The sequence below is a fragment of the Talpa europaea genome, assembly GCF_964194135.1.
Source record: "Talpa europaea genome assembly, chromosome: 15".
Lineage (NCBI taxonomy): Eukaryota > Metazoa > Chordata > Mammalia > Eulipotyphla > Talpidae > Talpa > Talpa europaea.
In genome coordinates, this window is record NC_140083.1 from 69,279,672 (window position 1) to 69,299,524 (window position 19,853).

A 19,853-nucleotide genomic window follows, 5' to 3' on the forward strand; every position below is an offset into this window, starting at 1 on the left:
GTACTAGTATATGTATGGATTTTTATAAGTGTGTGTGCATTACATATGAAGGGGACTACTACCAAGTGTTAACACCATTATCACATCCATGATTATCATGTTTTTTGTGGTGGAACAATTAAGATCTAGTTTCAGAGCAACCTTGAAATTTATAGTATAGTGTTGTCCATAATCACCACACTGTGCATTAGATCTCCTGGACTTATTCGTCTAGTATTTACAATTCCTTACCCTTAAAAAGCATCTCTCCAATAACCAATAGCCTCTGATAATCTCTACACTTTGTTTATACAAGTTCAGTCATTTTTAGATTCCACCCACTGGTGATATCATACACTATCTGTCTTTCTCTGTCTAACGTATCTCTGGTAGTATAAAGCCTCACTGAGTCTCCCACTTAGTATAGTGCTGGCCGCGGGGTTTCTGTGATCCAAGCAGAATCCTGATGCTTCCAGGTCCTAATTATTGAAACTAACATGACAATGTCTTATGATTCAAATGTACATATTGGGGTGTTTAACATTTGCCCTTTTATTTTCATTCTAGTTATACTGTTTCTTTATAAGCCAGGCTCTTAATTTTAATAAGTTAATAAATGCAGTGTATCAAGTCTTTTCTCTTACACTTACTACTTCTTATGTTCTTTAAGGAGATCATTGTTTACACTATTTGCTTCCTCAAGGCAAAAAAAGTTGTGGGAAGCTCAACCACTTATTTAAAATAAACTGAGGAGACCAGAAGCTGGGCCTCCTTCCCTGTGAGAACCTGTTGACTCCCAGTTCACTCTCCGTCTGTGGTAGGAGAATTCTGGGTAACAAGCTCCTCCTCCTTGGCCAACTCTGTATTACACTAGATTTTCCCTGAGTCCTGAGTGTTGGCAAAATCTCTGCTAAGGTTTTCAATGTTGAGTGATAACAAAGGTTGACAAACATGTCAGGGTGAAAGAGGCTCAGCCCTTCTCTTTGCTCTGTGGAAGAGTCTGGCTCCAAAAACCCTCTTTGCCTTGGGAGCTCTGCAACACTTTCAGACACTATTGGATTATACGACCCCTCTCAGATCATTCTCAGTGTTTGGCCTAAATAAGAAACTTTGGCATTGTCAGGGACAGACTTTCTACACAGAAGGTGAACTCTAAAATTAGGATGCCATGACTGCCCCATTACAGCGTTCATCTCAGGCCCTACCACTAGGTTATCATGTAGTTTAATTCTGTTTTCTGCTCTCCAATCCCACTAAACCTCCCAACACACTGCCACAGGAAACTAGACCCAGGTACTGTCCCTTGTGCACCCACAAAATGATCCTACCAGCACGTTCTGCCACCTCAGAGGAGGGCACTGCCATCTGCTCAGGTGATGGGCCCCCAGCACCAGAAAGCCTACTTCCAGATTAGATGCCCCCTTGACCTGACTCTACCTCCTCACACAGCACACAGCTCAGTTGGTGGATGGAGGCCATTCCTTTGCTGGCAGAGTGAAGATCCTTCACCAGGCTCCTGGGACATCATGCGTGATGATGTCTGGGACGTGTGATGACCACTTGGTGTGCAGACAGCTGGGCTATGGAGAGGCCCTTAGTGCCACGGTCTTTGCTCAATTCAGGGAGGGATTAGGGTCCATCTGGCTCAATGAGGTGAGGTTTCTGTGGACCTGGGAATCCCTGGAGGCAGAGTGATTTAAACAGGAAGCCTTAAAACACTGTCTTAAAAAATAGCATTTAGGAAGCATAGTATGACTACTTTATCTGACTACAAAATTTTAATCAGGAAATCATGAGATTTGATATTTTTCTGGCTTATGCAATCAAAATGAAATATTTGACCTAGAAAAAGACCCCTACAACATGGAGTGTATGGATCCTCTATTTAGGAACCATCAGACTTTCAGTTGAACAGGTATTTAGCTCCTACCTAGCTAGCCTTTACTGTGGCTTTACCTGATCACCTCACCCATCCTTAGATCCTTCAGCAGGGAGGCCCGAGGCCCCAGGCCTGGCTTGTGATGATTCTGAAGATGTGCTGGTGCCTGAGGCTCCTTCTGCAACTGGGGTGAGCGAGGGGGAGTTTCCCATACAGTGATGTGTCACTCAGACAGGTGAGTCGGGTAGTTGATCTGTGATCTTTCGCCTCTCTCCTAGGTAGGATGATTTTGAGCTCCCCCAGGCCTCTCATCCTGCATATTCAAAATTTGTATGACCTCAATATTGAAAACAAAACCTCTACACTATCTTCCTTAATGCTGTCAGGTTTCTTGACATGGAAGAAACATTCGTAGTTTTGGCATCATAACTATATCTGAAATATGTGTTCTTTAAGATTTGTAGATGGGGGGGCGGAGCAACATGGCGGCGAGGAGACACTGCGAGTAAGATCTCCCATTAAAAAAAGTTAATAGGGAGGAAAAGCGGCAGGTCCCAGTGAGAACTGGGACACGGAAGATAAACGGGTGACTCCAGCAAACTACCCGAAGAAGAAAGTGGCCATAAAACAGGACCAGAAGGGAGGGAAGCGCAGAACCCTGCTCCCCTCCCCCGCCCACAGAGGCGGCACTCTCCGACCGGCAGAGAGGAGGGAAACAACAAACCAAAACGGCCAACAAGAACAAACCACGCAGCAAGCGGGACTGTGAGTGGAAAGGAACTATTGCAGCCACCACACCCCATGAACGGGAGCTGAGGCGAACCCTGCAGGATTCGCCGCGGCGGTGAGCAAACGGCTCCGGGCGCCATTAGAGAAGAACAAAGACCCCGGGAGACGCGCACACAGCCCGGGCTGCCGGTAAGCTTGCGCGGAAAAGGGCGCGCTCGAAAAGCAAGTGCAGACCGGGATAGCGGCTGCCCAGGTCCCCGCGCCTGCGACCTAGGCTTGGGAGACGACCTAGGCTTGCGGGGAGACGCGCAGAGGTCCTCACTGAGGTGAAGGTCCCTCCCTGAGTAAGCAGGAACCAGGCGCCCAGGCACGGGAGCGGTGCAAAAGGCGCCATTCCCGCGCCACTGAACTGGGCTACAGCCTGCGTCCTGGAACTGAGGGCTTTGGAACTGAGACCCGGGGCACGAAATTAGGGGCGTGGGTTCCCCACGACGGTGGGGCACAAGGCAAACACAGCACCACAAAGCCGTTGAGGTGTACCCTACCATCCCCGCTCTGCTCCCTGTCCCACGGGGTGGAAAATCAGCTCCCCAAGGGCTCTAGGAGAGATCTCTGGCGCCACCTAGCGACTTGAAGCCAGCACAGGCTCCTGAAGGAGCTAGTGGCCAGCTGGGGAGTTAGCCCACACCCGGCCCCTTCTGAACAAGTAGTCTGAGCCCACAGGGAGAGCAAGCACCCACAGCCAGGGCAGACCAGGCACACAGAAGAGTGTGCCTGACACCGGACGCGCAGGGAGTGTGTCCCACATCACCATTTTAGAACAGGGACATTTCTTCAGTAAAGACTACCTGCAGAAGGCTTCCTCAGGAGCCAGAGGTGAGCGGGGGAAGTTCACCCACGACAGACCCCCTCTGGCCTGCAGTCCAAGCCCAGAGGAGGAGCAGGAACCTACCGCCGGGGCAGACCAGGTGCACAGGGGAGTGTGTCCCCACATCGACATTTTAGGACAGGGACCTTTCTCCAATAAAGACTGCTTGAAACTGACAGATGACTCCTGGAGGAACCAGAGGGGAGCAGAGAAGCTCACCCAAGATGCCGGCCAGTCCCAACAACAGTGTCCCAACGCATACGGCAAATTAGAAAACAGACAGTAGGGAGGAGAAGAACCACACGCAACCTAGCAACTCTCCAGAGAAAAAGCACACCACAAAAAGAAAACCAGCCCCCAGATTGCAACGACAGTAACTTGGAAGAACTTCTGAGCCTTCCAGAAAGAGAATTTAAAATTGCTGTGATTAAAAAACTGACAGAAGTCATAAAGGAAAACAATGATAAGGGAAAAATAATCAACGATCAGAAGAATGAAATTGAGTCCCTAAAGAGGGAAGTAAAAGAAATGCAGGAGATCAAAGTATTAGTGGAAGAACTAAAGAATTCTGGGAAAAGCAATGAAAGCAGAATTGATGAAATGGAAGAACGGATAAGTGCTCTTGAAGACACAGAAATAAAAAGAACCAAAACAGAAAAGGAAAGAGAAGTACGAAGGAAAAAGAATGAAGAAAGACTTCGGGAACTATCTGACTCCATGAGGAAAGGAAATATAAGAGTTATAGGAATACCAGAAGGAGAGGAGAGAGAAGTAGGAACAGAGAAAATATTCAAAGAGATAATTGAAGAGAACTTCCCAAATGTGAAGAAGGAGCTGAAAATTGATATACAAGAAGCAAGAAGAACACCAAACTTCCACGACGAAAGAAAAAATACAGCAAGACACATAATAGTAAAGCTCCCAAGAATCCAGGACAAGGAAAAAATAATGAAGCTGGCAAGAGGAAAGAAACAGATAACATTCAAAGGAAAGCCAATCAGGCTGACATCAGACTTCTCCGAAGAAACACTACCGGCAAGGAGAGAGTGGAGGGACATAGTCAACAGACTCCAAGAAAACAGATGCCAACCAAGAATACTCTATCCCGCAAAGCTCTCCTTCCTCTTTGAAGAAAGAATATGGACCTTCCCAGACAAACAGAAACTCCGGAATTTCATTGCAACTAAACCCCAACTCCAAAAAATACTACAAGGAGTCCTAAAGCCAGAACCTCAGAGGGACGAATAACAATGAAAGAAGGCCAAAAAAAAAAAAGTTATTAAAAGAATAAATAAATAAAATAAAATGAAAGACAAACACAATGGCAAATACAGATGTTAACATATCAATATTAACTCTAAATGTAAATGGACTAAACTCTTCAATAAAAAGACACAGAGTTGCATCCTGGATTAAGAAACAAAACCCAACCTTTTGCTGTCTCCAGGAAACACATTTAGCTACAAAAGATAAAAATAGGCTCAAAGTTAAAGGATGGAAAACAATCCTACAAGCAAATGGACCAAAAAAGAAAGCAGGAACAGCTATACTTATATCAGATAAAACAGATTTCAAACTCAAAAAGATAAAAAGAGACCCCAATGGTCACTACATTATGATCAAGGGGACAATACTTCAAGAAGAAATAACACTCATTAACATATACTCACCAAACGAAGGAGCACCAAAATATATCAGACAACTGTTGTCCTCTCTGAAAACAGACATCAGAGAAAACACATACGTAGTGGGAGACTTCAACACACCACTATCAACAATGGATAGATCAACAAGACAAAAAATAAGTAAAGAAACCAAAGCTCTAAATAAGGACCTAGAGCAATTGGGCTTAACAGACATCTATAGAACACTAAACCCCAAAAAAACGGAGTACACATTTTTCTCAAGCGCACACGGATCATTCTCCAGGATCGATCACATACTGGGGCACAAGACAAACATCAACAGATACACCAAGATTGAAATCATGTCAACCATCTTTTCTGACCATGAAGGCATCAAACTAGAAATAAACCATAAAAAGAAGGCAAGGAACTTTCCTACCTCATGGAGATTAAAAACCACACTACTGGAAGACCACTGGACTAATGAGGAGATCAAAGAAGAAATTAAAAATTTTTTTGAATTGAACGACAAGGAAGACACCAATATCCTAAATGTATGGGATGCAGCAAAAGCAGTAATAAGAGGAAAATATATAGCAATAGAAGCTCACATCAAGAAACAAGAAAGAACTCAAAGAAACAACCTAATCTCGAAGCTCAAAGATCTAGAAAAAGAACAACAAAAAAACCCCAAAACCAGTAGAAGAAAAGAAATAATAAAAACCAAAGCAGAAATAAATGAAATTGAAACTAAAAAAACAATCCAAAAGATCAATGAAACCAAGAGCTGGTTCTTTGAAAAAATCAATAAAATAGACAAACCCCTAGCCAGGCTCACAAAGGAAAAAAGGGAGAAAGCACAAATAAACAGGATCATCAATGAAAGAGGAGAAATCACAACGGACACAGCAGAAATCAAAAGAATAATCAGTAACTACTATGAACAGTTATATGGAAACAAGTTTAACAATCTAGAGGAGATGGACAAATTCCTACAACTCTACAATCACCCAAAGCTAGATAAAGAAGAAATAGAACACCTAAACAGACCAATTACAATTAGCGAAATTGAAATGGTAATCAAAAACCTCCCCAAAAACAAAAGCCCAGTACCTGATGGATTTACAAATGAATTCTACCAAACATTCAGAGACGAATTAGTGCCTATCCTTCACAAACTCTTCCAAAAAATTGAGAAGGAAGGGACAATACCAAACACGTTTTATGAAGCCAACATTACACTAATACCAAAACCGAACAAGGACTACACAAAAAAGGAAAACTACAGGCCAATCTCCCTAATGAACACTGATGCAAAAATCCTCAATAAAATTTTAGCCATCAGAATCCAACAATGTATCCATAAGATAATTCACCACGACCAAGTAGGATTCATTCCAGGGGCACAAGGATGGTTTAACATCCGAAAATCAATCAACGTTATCCAACACATCAACAAAAAGAAATATAAAAACCATATGATAATATCAATAGATGCTGAGAAAGCTTTCGACAAAGTGCAACACCCATTCATGATAAAAGCTCTTGAAATTCTTGGGATACAAGGAACATACCTCAACATCATAAAGGCCATCTATGACAAGCCAACAGCCAGTATCATTCTCAATGGTGAAAAGCTGAAAGCAATTCCATTAAGATCTGGAACAAGACAAGGATGTCCACTCTCACCACTGCTTTTCAATATAATACTGGAAGTCCTAGCCAGGGCAATAAGACAAGAGAAAGACATCCAAGGAATCCAAATAGGAAAAGAAGAAGTCAAACTATCACTATTTGCAGACGATATGATATTATACATAGAGAACCCCAAAAACTCCACAGAAAAGCTAATTCAACTCATCAATCAGTTCAGTAAAGTGGCAGGATACAAAATCAACACGCAAAAGTCAGTAGCCTTCCTATACACAAACAATAAATCTGAAGAAGAAGAAATCAAAAAAACCATCCCTTTTGTTATTGAAACAAAAAAAAATCAAATATTTGGGAATAAATCTAACAAAAGAGGTAAAGGACCTATACAAAGAAAACTATAAAACACTGTTAAAAGAAATAGAAGAAGACACAAAGAAATGGAAAGACATCCCCTGCTCGTGGATTGGAAGAATAAACATTATTAAAATGGCCACCCTTCCAAAAGCAATATACAGATTCAATGCTATTCCAATCAAAATTTCAATGTCATTCTTCAAAGAAATAGAACAATTATTGATGAAATTCATATGGAATCACAAAAAACCCCGAATAGCCAAAGCTCCCCTGAAAAAAAAAAGAAGGGAATGGAGGCATCACACTCCCAGACTTCAAACTATACTACAAAGCCATAATCATCAAAACTGCATGGTATTGGAACAAGAACAGACATACAGACCAATGGAATCGAATAGAAAATCCAGAAATAAACCCACAGATTTATGGTCAACTAATCTTTGACAAAGGAGCAAAGAATATGCATTGGAGCAAAGAAAGTTTGTTCAATAAATGGTGCTGGGAAAACTGGGTCGCTACATGCAAAAGAATGAAGCTTGACCACTACCTCACACCATACACAAAAATCAACTCAAAATGGATTAAAGAACTAGACATAAGACCTGAAACCATAAAATATATAGAAGGAAATATAGGCGAAACACTACGTGATTTGCACATCAAAGACATCTTTACAGACACATCACCCAAAGCAGTGATAGTGAAGGCAAAGATAAACAGCTGGGACTACATCAAATTAAAGAGCTTCTGCACAGCAAAAGAGACAATAACAAAAACAAAGAGAAACCCCACCAACTGGGAGAACATTTTTGCACCCAACACTAATGATAAAGGACTGATCACAAAAATCTGCAAAGAGCTGATGAGACTCAACAACAAAGAAAAGAATCCAGTCAAAAAATGGGCAGAAGAGCTAAAAAGAAACTTCTCTGAAGATGAAATGCAAATGGCCAACAGGCATATGAAAAAATGTTCAACATCACTTGCCATCAGGGAAATGCAAATCAAAACTACCATAAGATACCATCTTACACCAGTGAGAATGGCACATATTAAAAAAACTAGCAACAACAAATGCTGGTGAGGGTGTGGAGAAAAAGGAACTCTTCTGCACTGTTGGTGGGAGTGCAAACTGGTCCAACCACTGTGGAAAGCTGTGTGGAGATTTCTGGACCTACTAAACATAGAGCTTCCATATGATCCAGCAATTCCACTCCTAGGTATTTACCCAAAGGACACAGAAACATCAATTCCAAAGAACACCTGCACCCCTATGTTTATAGCAGCACTGTTTACAATAGCTAAGCTTTGGAAACAACCCAAATGCCCAAAAATAGATGACTGGATCAAGAAGATGTGGTACATATACACCATGGAATATTACTCAGCATTCAAAAAAGATAAACACATGCAATTTGCAGCAACATGGATGGCGCTGGAAGGGATCATGCTCAGCGAAATAAGCCAAAAAGAAAAAGAAAAATACCGGATGGTCTCACTCATAGCAGGAATCTAGAAAACTTAAATAAGGGACCAGGAAAATGAATAACTATAAGAAAGTGAAAACCAAAATCAACAAAAAACTATGAACCAGAGACACTTTTAGGGGGGCGGGGGCGGGAGGGGAGGGATTGGGGTCAGAATGGGGGGGCTGCAATTGTATGGGGAATATAACAATAAAATTTATTATAAAAAAAATAAAAATAAAATAAAATCTACTAGAGAGTGAAAAAAAAATAAAATAAAATAAAATAAAAAAAAGAAAGATTTGTAGATGAATTGGGTGTGTTTCCCAAATCTGACAGTGAAAGTACTGCTGGTAACAGTTTTGTACTGTCTTGTATGTAAAAGGTTCCTGGAGATTTTTAAAACTAGTGCAGTTTAAGAGTTAATAGGGTATCTGGGGGATGTGAGATGGACAGTGAACATATTTTAGCACTAATATGTGCAAGTCTATATGTGGTGGCTTTAAAAATAAAGCCCTGGTGTTTGACTAAAGACTCAGAATTTGTGGCAGCAGGAAGCTGTTCTACTCCAGACATTTCAGTGGACAAAGAAGACACTCATTCTCAGGAAAGAAACTCATGTGACCGTGAAACTGGGGAGTGTGGAGAAAGGATGCACCTAAGATAGTGTCTGTGGACCTTTGGGAACACACATCAAGGCCACCACCAGCAAAGGTAGACTGTCAGGAGCAGCTGAACTTCCTCTGAATCTGCCCTCCTATCTCCTTCTCGGTGAAAATTCAGACTCGGCAATAGTGAAGGGAAAAATGTTCACCTTCCCCCTGTTCTTGGGTCAAGTCCTTGCTGGATTGATGAACCAGGACACAGGTCTCCATACAGCACCTCTGGGTGGCCACAGATCTCTGATGATTCAGAGACCACGTACATTGGATGCTGAGATGTTTTCCTAATATATCCATTGTTGTAACTAATATGAAAGAGTGTTACTGGGTCTCCAGGGATGCTTTGTCATCACCATTCGCTGGTCCTACTCCTCCCTTAGCTGGTGTCCTATCCCCTTGTCACAGCTCTAATTAATCTTCTCTTCACCATGTTAGACTCTTCTCTGCAGGTCACTAGAGGTGCCATTGATCCTGAGAAAGAAGAGGCTGCTGAGCTCCCCAGCTGCTCCCTGGGGAGAAAGGGGACCCTGCACATGACAATGTTGAAAGATCATCCCTGGAGCATCCCCAGTGCTGTTACCATGGAGTTTTTTTAAAACTCAGACAAGGCTGCAGATGTTCTAAATGCCTGTATTCTGATAGAGCAGTAATGGCCTGTATTTGTTTAGAGACATTGCTCAAAATTAAACATTCTACATAAAGTGCTTTTGATGTTGCTACTTTAGTAAGTTTCACCCTAAATGCTCTTACACAATTGTCCTCAATCACACTTTTCTTCAAGGAAATAGGTGAGTGACCTGACTGTTTTCTCACCTCCTCACAGGCCACTCAAGGTATACTTTGCCCAGATTCACGGACTTGGCCCTACCTCCAAAAGAACCTGACCTATTTAGGGAAAACTGACAGACTCCATATGCTGGTCCCAAAAATGACTGTAAATAAATAGTTTAGGAGGCTGAAGAGAGAAGCCGAGCTCCACGTGTGGGCAGCTCCATGGACTCAGCTCAGGGCTTTGTGACTCTAATGTAGCTAGTGTCTTCCAAATTTTTATTTAAAGTAGTACTTGTGGAGCATTTGAAAAAAATAACTGTACATGTAGGTGGGGCACTTTGGAAAAGTTTTCCATTATGTCATGGACATCCTTGGTAGTACATATCTTATTTCCCAAAGTAGTTACTTTAGAAAGAACATAAAAGCTTAGTGAAATCTTCTGAAGTTAGAAGGCTGTAAATGTTCACTGCACTGATCTGTAGATGACTTATTATAAAATGTCATGTAGTGGATAATGAACCAGAAGTGTTTCCAGAAGAATTTCATTGTTTGACTTGCCTGCTTGCCTCCCTCCTGTCTTCCCTCCACTCCACCCACCAATTCTCTCTCTTGGTACAACTGAGGTAAATGGGTGCAGATGATTGCAAATGGAATGGGAAGAAATAAGCTACTTCAAAATGGTTTGTAATGGTGAAGTTTGATTACCATGGGCTTAAATAAATGTAGTCAGCGCAGAGAATAGTAGAGTTGTTAATGGAAAAAGGTGGAAACCATCAGGATTTATGAACACCAGGATGTGCAATTTCATGGAGAAAGGGGAGATTAAGGTACTGGAGAATAACAAAGGACAAGAGAGGGCATTGCAGGAGTAGATTTTTGACATTCCATAAGCCTATTGGTAAAATTAGAAGAGCTGCAACCATTTCCCTCCTGCCTGACCCACCCCATTCACTGTGACTCTCACTTGGGTTTTAGAAAAGGAGGCATGGCATTTTTTGGAATATTCCGCTAAGTCTTTCCGGTGTATATTACTGAGTAAATACTTAGTTCAGGGTCAGATTTCAGATTTTTATAATATTCCTTAAAGTGTGACATTCTCTGCATGTAAAAGAGGCAAGAGTGTAGGATGAGGGATGTGATACATGGATATTTCAATGGAGATTTTACTCGGGGGTGGGTTGTAATTGGAGACTGAATTTTCCAATGTCAGTGGGGTCAATGTATCTGCACTCTTAACAACACGTCCTTGAAGCTCAAGGTGTTTATTATGAAGATTGTCCTTTCATCACAGGCCCAAGTAAAACCTCTGCAGTAATGAGGAAGACATAATTCTCAATTATTGAGGAAAAATATTGCAAAGGAGTCTTTGAAGATTTATTTGATCCAAAAGAGTTGCTACATGGTGCTAAGCTCAACGTCATCATACACAGGGTCTTCTTGTCTCAGGACCAATGGGAGTCCTCTCTCCCCCATGCCAGAGATGACAGCGCCTCCAGGAGACTGCAGAGAGAGACCTGCAAGGTGAAAATCTGGTTTCAATGGTGTCAATAAAAAGAATTCTTTGGTAGAAAGAGATGAGTGCAGAAAGACTACAGAGTATCTGTGAGACCCAGCAGCTCTCTGAAAGGCTAAAGCTGCTTCTTCCACTCAGCTACTCTGTGCAAAGTCATGTCTTGCTCTTGACAGCTGCAAGGCATTGGGGCAATAATGGTGAGGACTGGAGAAGAAAGTGAACACCCTCACACCCATGTGGTCTGATTCATTAGGAATGGGGGAAGGAGGTAACTCCCTAGATTCCTCAATCTTAGGGATTGAGGAATACCACCTCCCTACCAGCCCAAGCCAGACCCAGAAATATTCAGGAGAACAATCTGGGTTCTCTCTCAGAGGACAAAAGGAGCAGTTCAACCACATCCCATGGCCTCTTGCTCCCCAGGCCTCACGCGCTCACACATAATCAGAGGCCTAGACCTAGGAAGGTGGTTTTTCATCTACAACTGAAACAATGCAAGAAAATTATCTCTTAGTTTCGTTCTACAGCTGAGATTTAATCACTCCAAGTAGGGCCTTTGAACATCTGCATTAATAACAATCAACCTCAAATTTAAACATCTGGATACATGGTTTCCCAAACAAACTTTTCTAGCGCTCAAATTTAATTGACACTGGTATTGAAACTTTCCAGATTACTTCCCACAATCTGAAAAAGCCCCCAAATTTATTGTCAGATCATATTTCTCAATTTGGAGTGTGAAAAATGAGAATAAAGACTCTGCCACTCAATAGGAATGTCTGTATCAACATAATGGAGGAAATGGACATGAGAACATAGTACGTGTCTCCTCTCAGAAGATATGAAATAGACAACATCCAAGAGACACCTCAGCCAGGTCTAGAGGGCCCCAGATATTGATAAAATAAAATAAACTGACTATTGACATGTCCAAATTCATCCTCCCCAGTCAAGGAAGGAGTGTCCCAGCTGACACTCACCTGGCTGGGAATACCTAGCACCAGTTTCCTCCTCTGGGAAAAAATAATTCCTACCCATTCCTGGGGAAGTAGGAATTTCAGCAACAGGAAACTCTTCAATGTCATCATAACCATCTCCCATGGCTCTGTCATGCTGTCCCAGAGGCTCTGGAAAAAGACAAAGACTGAGGCTGGTCTGAGGGGTGCTCAGGCTCTTTTACTGCAGAGATCCAATAGCTGATACGTATGTCGTATACGCTGTTGCTGGCCCTTGGGTCAAAATATATTTCATCCCAATATTTTCAGAAATTATTTGATTCTTCTACATATTCTAGTATACTTTCCTAACATGGCCTCTCATACCCTAAAGCATCAAAAAAAAAAAAAACCTATTGTTATATGAAACCAATTACTAGATTCAAGCACATGCTGTGGAGCTGTAAATATACTATGTACAAATCAGTGTCTTGGTGTGAATAGGAACGAAGAGAACCCACTTTCCACATCCTCTGAGTCTGTGGGAAACACAGAGTAGGCAGAAGGATCCTGGGCACCTGTCACTCACACAAAGAAGATCCCTTGTCCCCCACCAAAGGGGGCCTGGGTTTCACTCCACTGATCTAAGGATGCTTTGATCTAAGGATCCAAATGCCAAGATCCCTCTGACATGTCTCAAATCTCATCCCAAGAGCTATCCATCATCACTATCTGGGGAAGATCCAGAAGGAACATTCTCCTCTCTTAAGTGTCTTATCAATGAGAGCTTCCAGTAGCTGGTAAGTACAAGAACAATAGTCCATGTTTTCTTTTTCATTTATTCATTTATTTATTTATGCATACAAGAACTGGGGTACAGGCCAGAGGTGCAGGGGGTGAGAGGATTCACCAGAGACAGAGTGGGAAGCAACACAGGGGAATCTACTGAAATACACTGCTGAGAGGAGCAACAGGCTGGATAAGAGAGGTCTATTGTGTCATATGGGTTAGTTCATGCTGCATTGGCTGCAGATAGATTCATAATGCTGCAGTTTAAACCCTTGTGCCACCAGCCTTGTGTCCATGTTTTCTAAGGCTTAGCAAAATCAATTTTTGGGGTCTCAGTATGTACATGACCCACCAATACAATATCATCTCATGTGCAAACCACACTTTCCAAGGCTCAACCTGTAAATATTCACAATGTCAATTTTAGATATTACTGAAAAAATGGTCTTTGAGTCTCTAGTAATTTGATGCATGTCTGCAGCTGATTAGAAGTAGCTGTGGATACAGAGAACTGGGTCTGATATTTCCTTTGTGAGGTGATAGGGTGGAGAGAGAGCAAAAGGTTTTTGTGAAGAGAAAAACAGAAGAGAACCCTCCCATCCTCATCACAGAAGTTCTCTTCTGATGAGATTCCTCCTTCTCATCCCCACAAACCAAAGGAAAAATCTTTGTCTCCTACCTGGAGCAGATCCAGGGTCTCTCTTCTCCTCATCATCCCTTGTGTAATATGGCAACTTAGTTGCTGAGTCATCAGACAGGTTTCCTGGTGGGGAGACAACATCACAGACAGAAACTGTTGCCATAGTAGGAGGCCCAGTGTCAAGGTTCAGAAGAAATGGGTCTTCAGAGTTGTAAGGAGAGGCCTGGAAGGCCTGCCTTGGGAGGAGGGAGAGACTGAGTCTATCAATGTGAGGGGAACCCATGGTCAGCTCAGGAACAGCAGGGAGGGCATGGGGCACACCTGGGCTGTCCAAAAGGTCCTCCTTTTCTGGTAGAGCATAGTTATCAATCTCGTGGTACAAGGCCTCATCTATGACATCTTCAAAAGCAGGTGATGCTGCAGAAAATGGCACAACATCAGAGAAAAGTCCTAGAGACAGTCCCTATACAACAGGCAAGGCACATGGCACTCTCTTGTGCCCATCTCGGGGGTGCCCTCTGGGATGCCAGAGCCCCTTCCTGAGCTTTGTGGGATAGAGACAGCTCTCTTGACACTGATTGCGATCCTATACTCAATTCCCAATGACACTATTTCCATAGTAAGTCATAATTTTTTAGAGGTTTTACATTTAACCAAGGATTCAGCTGTCTCGAATCTTGAAGGCTGCTGTAGAGAAGGTGCTTTTTACCATTCTGTGAGGATGGAGACAATATGGGGTACTTTTCTTGGTATTATAACTGGCTCAACACCTTTCCACGACTTCCCTTTAGCATTCCCATGGCCCACCTTGGTGCTCTGCTCTCTCTCTGTGCAGCTGAATCCCCAGGATGACCAGGACCAGGAGGAGAAGGGCCCCCAAGATGATGCAGAGGATCCCAGGCAGGGAGAAGATGCCAGGAGCAGGAGCTGAGTCTGTTCTGCTGACTGAGGACCAAAAGAGGGTTGTGAGGTTAAGAGAGGGTTGTAGTTCCAGGAGAGCCCTTCCCCACCCCCTTTTCTTGCTCATCCACTGAGTCCTCAAGTCCATGATGTTAGCACTCAGATCCAATGCCTAGGTCTGAACCCAAGCTGTGCCCATACAGATCCTGCCCTGGTATGTGCCAACTGTCTTCTGCATCTGTTTCTAAGGGATTTTTATTAAGTGAAGTGGATGAAGTTTTGGGGCATTATGACTGCCAGAGGTAACAGGACAGTAGCGCCTGAGCATGGACCTTTCCTGTGGTGATATGATAATTTTCCAGATTTACGTAGATTCCACTGCGCAGATCTCTGAAAATGTGTGTGTGCCTCTATCTATGACTCAGGGAAGAAGAGCCACTTACTTCCAAGGGTGGGCTGGATTCTTGTCCTCTCACCTGGAGAGAAGGGGAGAGAGGGATTACTGAGAGAGGGGTAACTACTGAGCTGGGTGGGAAAGCCCCAGGTCACACCTACCACTCTGGCACCTTGTTCTCTCATAGTTTCCAAGGCATCAGACAAGAGCTACCAGTTGCCAGGCCCAGAGCAGCAAGTGAATCCAGGAAGAGCCTCGAGATGCCAGCACAAGTCCCCTCTTCCGCCCCCAACAGGGTTGCCCACTCACCCGAGCACCTCACTCCCGCGTCCTCCTCGTGCTTGCAGTCGCTCTGCCCCCAGGGAGCCGCAGGGCACTCCCACAGGGAGGACTCCCCGCCCCTGCACTGCACCTCGTCCAGCCAGATGCTGCCATTTCCAGGGCCAAAGGCCGCCGCCCGCGGGGCGTCCAGCGCCGAGCCACAGCCCAGCTGCCCACACACCACGTGGGCCTCGGCCAGGCCCCAGGAGTCGTCGCACACCGTGCCCCACGCCCCCGCGTGCCACACCTCCACGCGGCCCGAGCACGCGCTGTCTCCTCCCCGCAGGCGCAGCTTCTCCCTGTCTGCAAGGCCAGGGGACCCCTGTTAGGGTCCTGAAGGAGGAGCCCCAGGTGGACCCGGGGAGCTGGTAGGGGCTGATGTACCTGTGCAGGGGGCTGCAGATGGACAGCTCTTGGGCCTCTTTTCTGTGGAAGCAAAGGGGGAGTGTTGGGTCAGCGACAGGAGGGAAGGCTCTGGCCCCCAAACAAGGTCTGAAAAAAGCAGCTGAAATTAATTTATCTTTGTCTTGTGTATCACTCTCCATGCTCCACAACTAACACACACACAGATGCAGCTTTGCTAGAGGAAAGACCCTGCATATCTGACTCACATCTGTGCTCCTGCTCTTAGCTCAGTGCCTGGTGCCCCACAGGCCTTCATTCAACACGTATGAGTGTAGAAACTGCTGTAAGCACTGGGCAGAGGGGCTTGATCAATCGCACTGAATGAACAGATGACTAAAATCTAGTGAAGTATAGTTCCTTTATTATTTATGAGTAAACTATTATAGAAAATACAAAATCATATCAGTGGTTTGTTGTACTAAATGGAAGATATTTATAAAATAACTCTAAATCACAGAAATAATTCATGTTTGACACTCCACTTATATTTTTTTAAGGAAAAATTACATAACAGGGGCCTCCTGGTGGTGCAGGGGTTAAGACGCAACCTATGAAGCTGTCCACAGCCACTGCAGCATGAGTTCCATTCCCGGCCAGCCAGGGAGCTACCCATGTGGCGCAGCAGACCTCTCCTGACACGCCCGCTGCTCCCCTCAGCAGTGTACTTCGGTCAATATGCCTGTTCTGTTCCCCACTGTCTCTGGTGACTCCTCTCACCACCACACCCACACACCCCCCTCTGGCCTGTACCCCAGCTCTTGTATGCATAAATAAATAAATCTTTTTTAAAAAATTACATAACAAGTCAATCAAGAAAACTGGGATTTGGATCACTCTTGGAAGTAAAGAAAGCAAAAAAAAAAGAACTGGAGATCCAAGGTCTCTGCCCTCTCAACAGTGCCAGTCAAGAGGATAAACCAATTCCTTCTTGAGAGAACTGTTTCCTTGCAGGTGCCCACGAGAGGTTGGGAGGTGTCCGCTCTGCTCTGCCCTCCAGGGTCCCCTGCCTCGCTCCCCCTATCTCTCGCCATGACAGAATTTTCTCAAAACCCAGTATTACACTGACCAGGATCATCTTCCCACCTCCTCCTTGACAGGACTCTTACTCATCCTTCCCCTCCATCAAAGCAGGACTTCTCCTCTGGCCCCATGTACACCCTCCACACATTTCCTATTCCTCGTGGCAATGAAACTTCAGCCTAAGGAGAGTTTTCAACTTGGGATTTCCTTCTCCATGAAAGCAGAGATGATATATTTTCTCTTCTCTGTCCTCTGACCTGGAGTGTAATTTTGATTCTAAAAGACATGGTTTACTCTCTGCCAGCAGACGGACCAGGACTCTGACAAGCAAAAATTCAGGAACATATGAGACAGAGCATGGGGACCTGGCCCTCACTTATTCAAGGTGTTCAGCATAGCATTTAGCTAGTCCTCATTCACTAGAGTTCCTTAGATGTTGATCAGAGGATTATTCACACTCCCCAAAGCTCATATAATCGACCTGGTATTTTTCACTACTGTCAGTATGAGTTCTCTTATACTTTCCTCTGAAACAGGGTTAGAATAAGTGGATTAAATAATTATCCTACTTCATTTTAAAGACCTAACTTAAACTCATAACCTGGATTTGAAAATAAACATCACTAGGGACAGCGTACGGGCGATGACCGACACATACAACAGTCACCTGCACACATGATAGAAGCTTCCTCTTCTGAAGAGCATGAACTGTATTTCCAAGGGTCAGAAGGACACTGCCAGAGAGATGTATCAGTTTTCCTACACCGGATTCCATCTACCCACCGGGGTCTAGACCCTTGCCTAACAGCAACCGAAGAGATGAGGGCTCCGCTGTCCCCACAGCCAAGCTGCCTGCAGATCACAGACAAGGTCGTGGCGTCCATGGGGCTGCTGCACACACTGCCCCAGCTCCCATTGTAGAAAACTTCCAGCCACCCAGCACAGTCCTGGTCCTCGCTGACCATCCTGAGGGCCAGGAACTCTGAAAGAGAAAGGGGGAGACAGGGCACCATGAGCACCCCACTCAGCACTCTGGGCCCTCAGCAGGGAAGAAATGCTAGATGCTGCTTCCTGACAAAACTACAGAATCTGCTAAAGCAGGTGTGATTGGGGTGGGGGAAGATAACTCCACCAAAGATGTCTGCATCACCTGGAAACTGTGCATATCATCAATTAACATGTGCATACGAGACCTTACACGAAAAGAGACTGTGCAGATGAACTAAGTGAAAACCTTGGAAGGTTTTAACCTGAACATTGAGGATTAACCAGGTGAGCCAAGTGTAATCCCATGTGGGACCCACTGTCTGTAAAAGTGCTGGTTAGAGAGAGAGAGGTGATTATAGAGAATGGTGAGCTATGTGTAACACTGCTGGTATGAGGACCAAGGAAGGGGGCTCTGACGAGAAGTGCAGACAGGTTCTACGATATTGGAACTGATTCCTCCCCAGGACTTAGAAGTGATGCAGCCCTTCTCACACTTTGATTTTAACCCGGTGAGATAGTGTTGGATTTCTAACCTAAAAGACTGAAAGATGATAAATATAAGTTGCTTTAATCACTAATTATGTGGAAACTTGTTATAGCATGTAGAAACCATTACAAGATTCTGTATTATTATAAAATCTGTAACTGAAGAGTGAGCCCTACTTGCAAATGAAAACTGTAGGATGTGGCTCCATCAGATGTTGCTAAGAAGGAAGGACCAGACCCTCAGCTGCCACAGGAAGGAAGGAGACACCTAATCCTCATTTGTACTAGAGAGATAGGCACTCTGGAGGAAGCTTCCTACCCCTCTTGTCTTCCAGACTCAGTCCTCAGAGTGTTTCCCCCACCATCCCACAATATACCCCTAACCCCTGGACAATGTGCAGCACAGACCTGAGCAGATGACCCCAGCATCTTCCTTGTGCCTACAGTCATGGCGCCCCCAGCCTGGGGATGGGCACTTCACACCTGGGACTCATTTCCTGTGCACTGAAGCTCCTCCAGCCAGATGGGCCCTGCTCCCCGCCCGAAGTGAGCAGAGACCGTGGCGTTGAGGGCCTCCCCACAGCTCAGCTGTCTGCACACCACATGGGCATCACGCAGGTCCCAGCCGTCATCACAGATGGTGCCCCAGAAGCCCTGGTGAAGGATCTCCACTCTGCCGGCGCAGGGATGGCCTCCGTCGACCAGGCGGAGCTGTGTGCTGTCTGCGGAGAGAGTCAGGTCAAGGGGGCATCTAACCCGGAAGGAGAAGCTTTCCTGGTCCTGGAAGGCCCTCACCTGAGCAGTTGGCTGTGCTCTCCTCTGAGGCTGCAGAGCCTGCTGGTGGCGACGGGGAGTGGGTGCACAGGGGCAGCACCTGAGTCTGGTTTCCTGCAGGGCAGTGAGGTCGGAGGGTTAGTGGGGTTGAAGAGCAGAAACTGAATTAAACTAGATGATAACCTAGTGGAGAGGTCTGAGATGGACACTCTAACAAGACACTCACGGCATCGTTAATTTACAGTTCACTTTCTGTGTGAAATTGTGCCCCAAAAGACCAATATTTCTGTTTTGAAGACAAATATTGAGAATCACTAAGAATGAATTTAGAATATTGGGAATACGGCAATAGTGTTGACGGATCGCAGAGCTTCCAGGACAGTGAGCATTTTGGAGCCAGATGCCCAGAGAGAAGCAAAGAGCAAGGCTGAGCCTATTTTCCCTTGAGAACTTTGTCAATTCAACATTATAGATACATTATAGATGTGACTCTGAAAACCTCAGCAGAGATTTGGAAGCAGGAGTAGTTAAGTGGGAGATCAGAGGAGAATATAAGGAAGACAGCACAGGATGAAACAGTAGAAAACATGAAAGGGGGAACAAGAGATATGGCAAAAGGTTTAAGTCGCATATTTATAAAGTTTTAGATTCTTAAACACACAAATGAAAGAAGGAAATGCGGAATCTAAAATCCACTATCACA

The 19,853-nt window shown here is 44.4% G+C and overlaps 1 protein-coding gene across 1 annotated transcript in view; it reads right to left on the reverse strand.

Annotated features, from left to right (window-relative positions):
- The window catches only part of LOC311185463 (antigen WC1.1-like), a gene marked incomplete at both ends in the record, with an annotated part of 81,809 nt that overhangs the window by 57,640 nt on the left and 4,316 nt on the right, over window positions 1-19,853 (reverse strand). Inside the window, one exon of the mRNA XM_084256088.1 lies at window positions 19,172-19,264. Within this exon, the coding sequence (XP_084112214.1) occupies window positions 19,172-19,264 (93 nt within the window). The remainder of the gene's footprint in view (window positions 1-19,171; window positions 19,265-19,853) is intronic.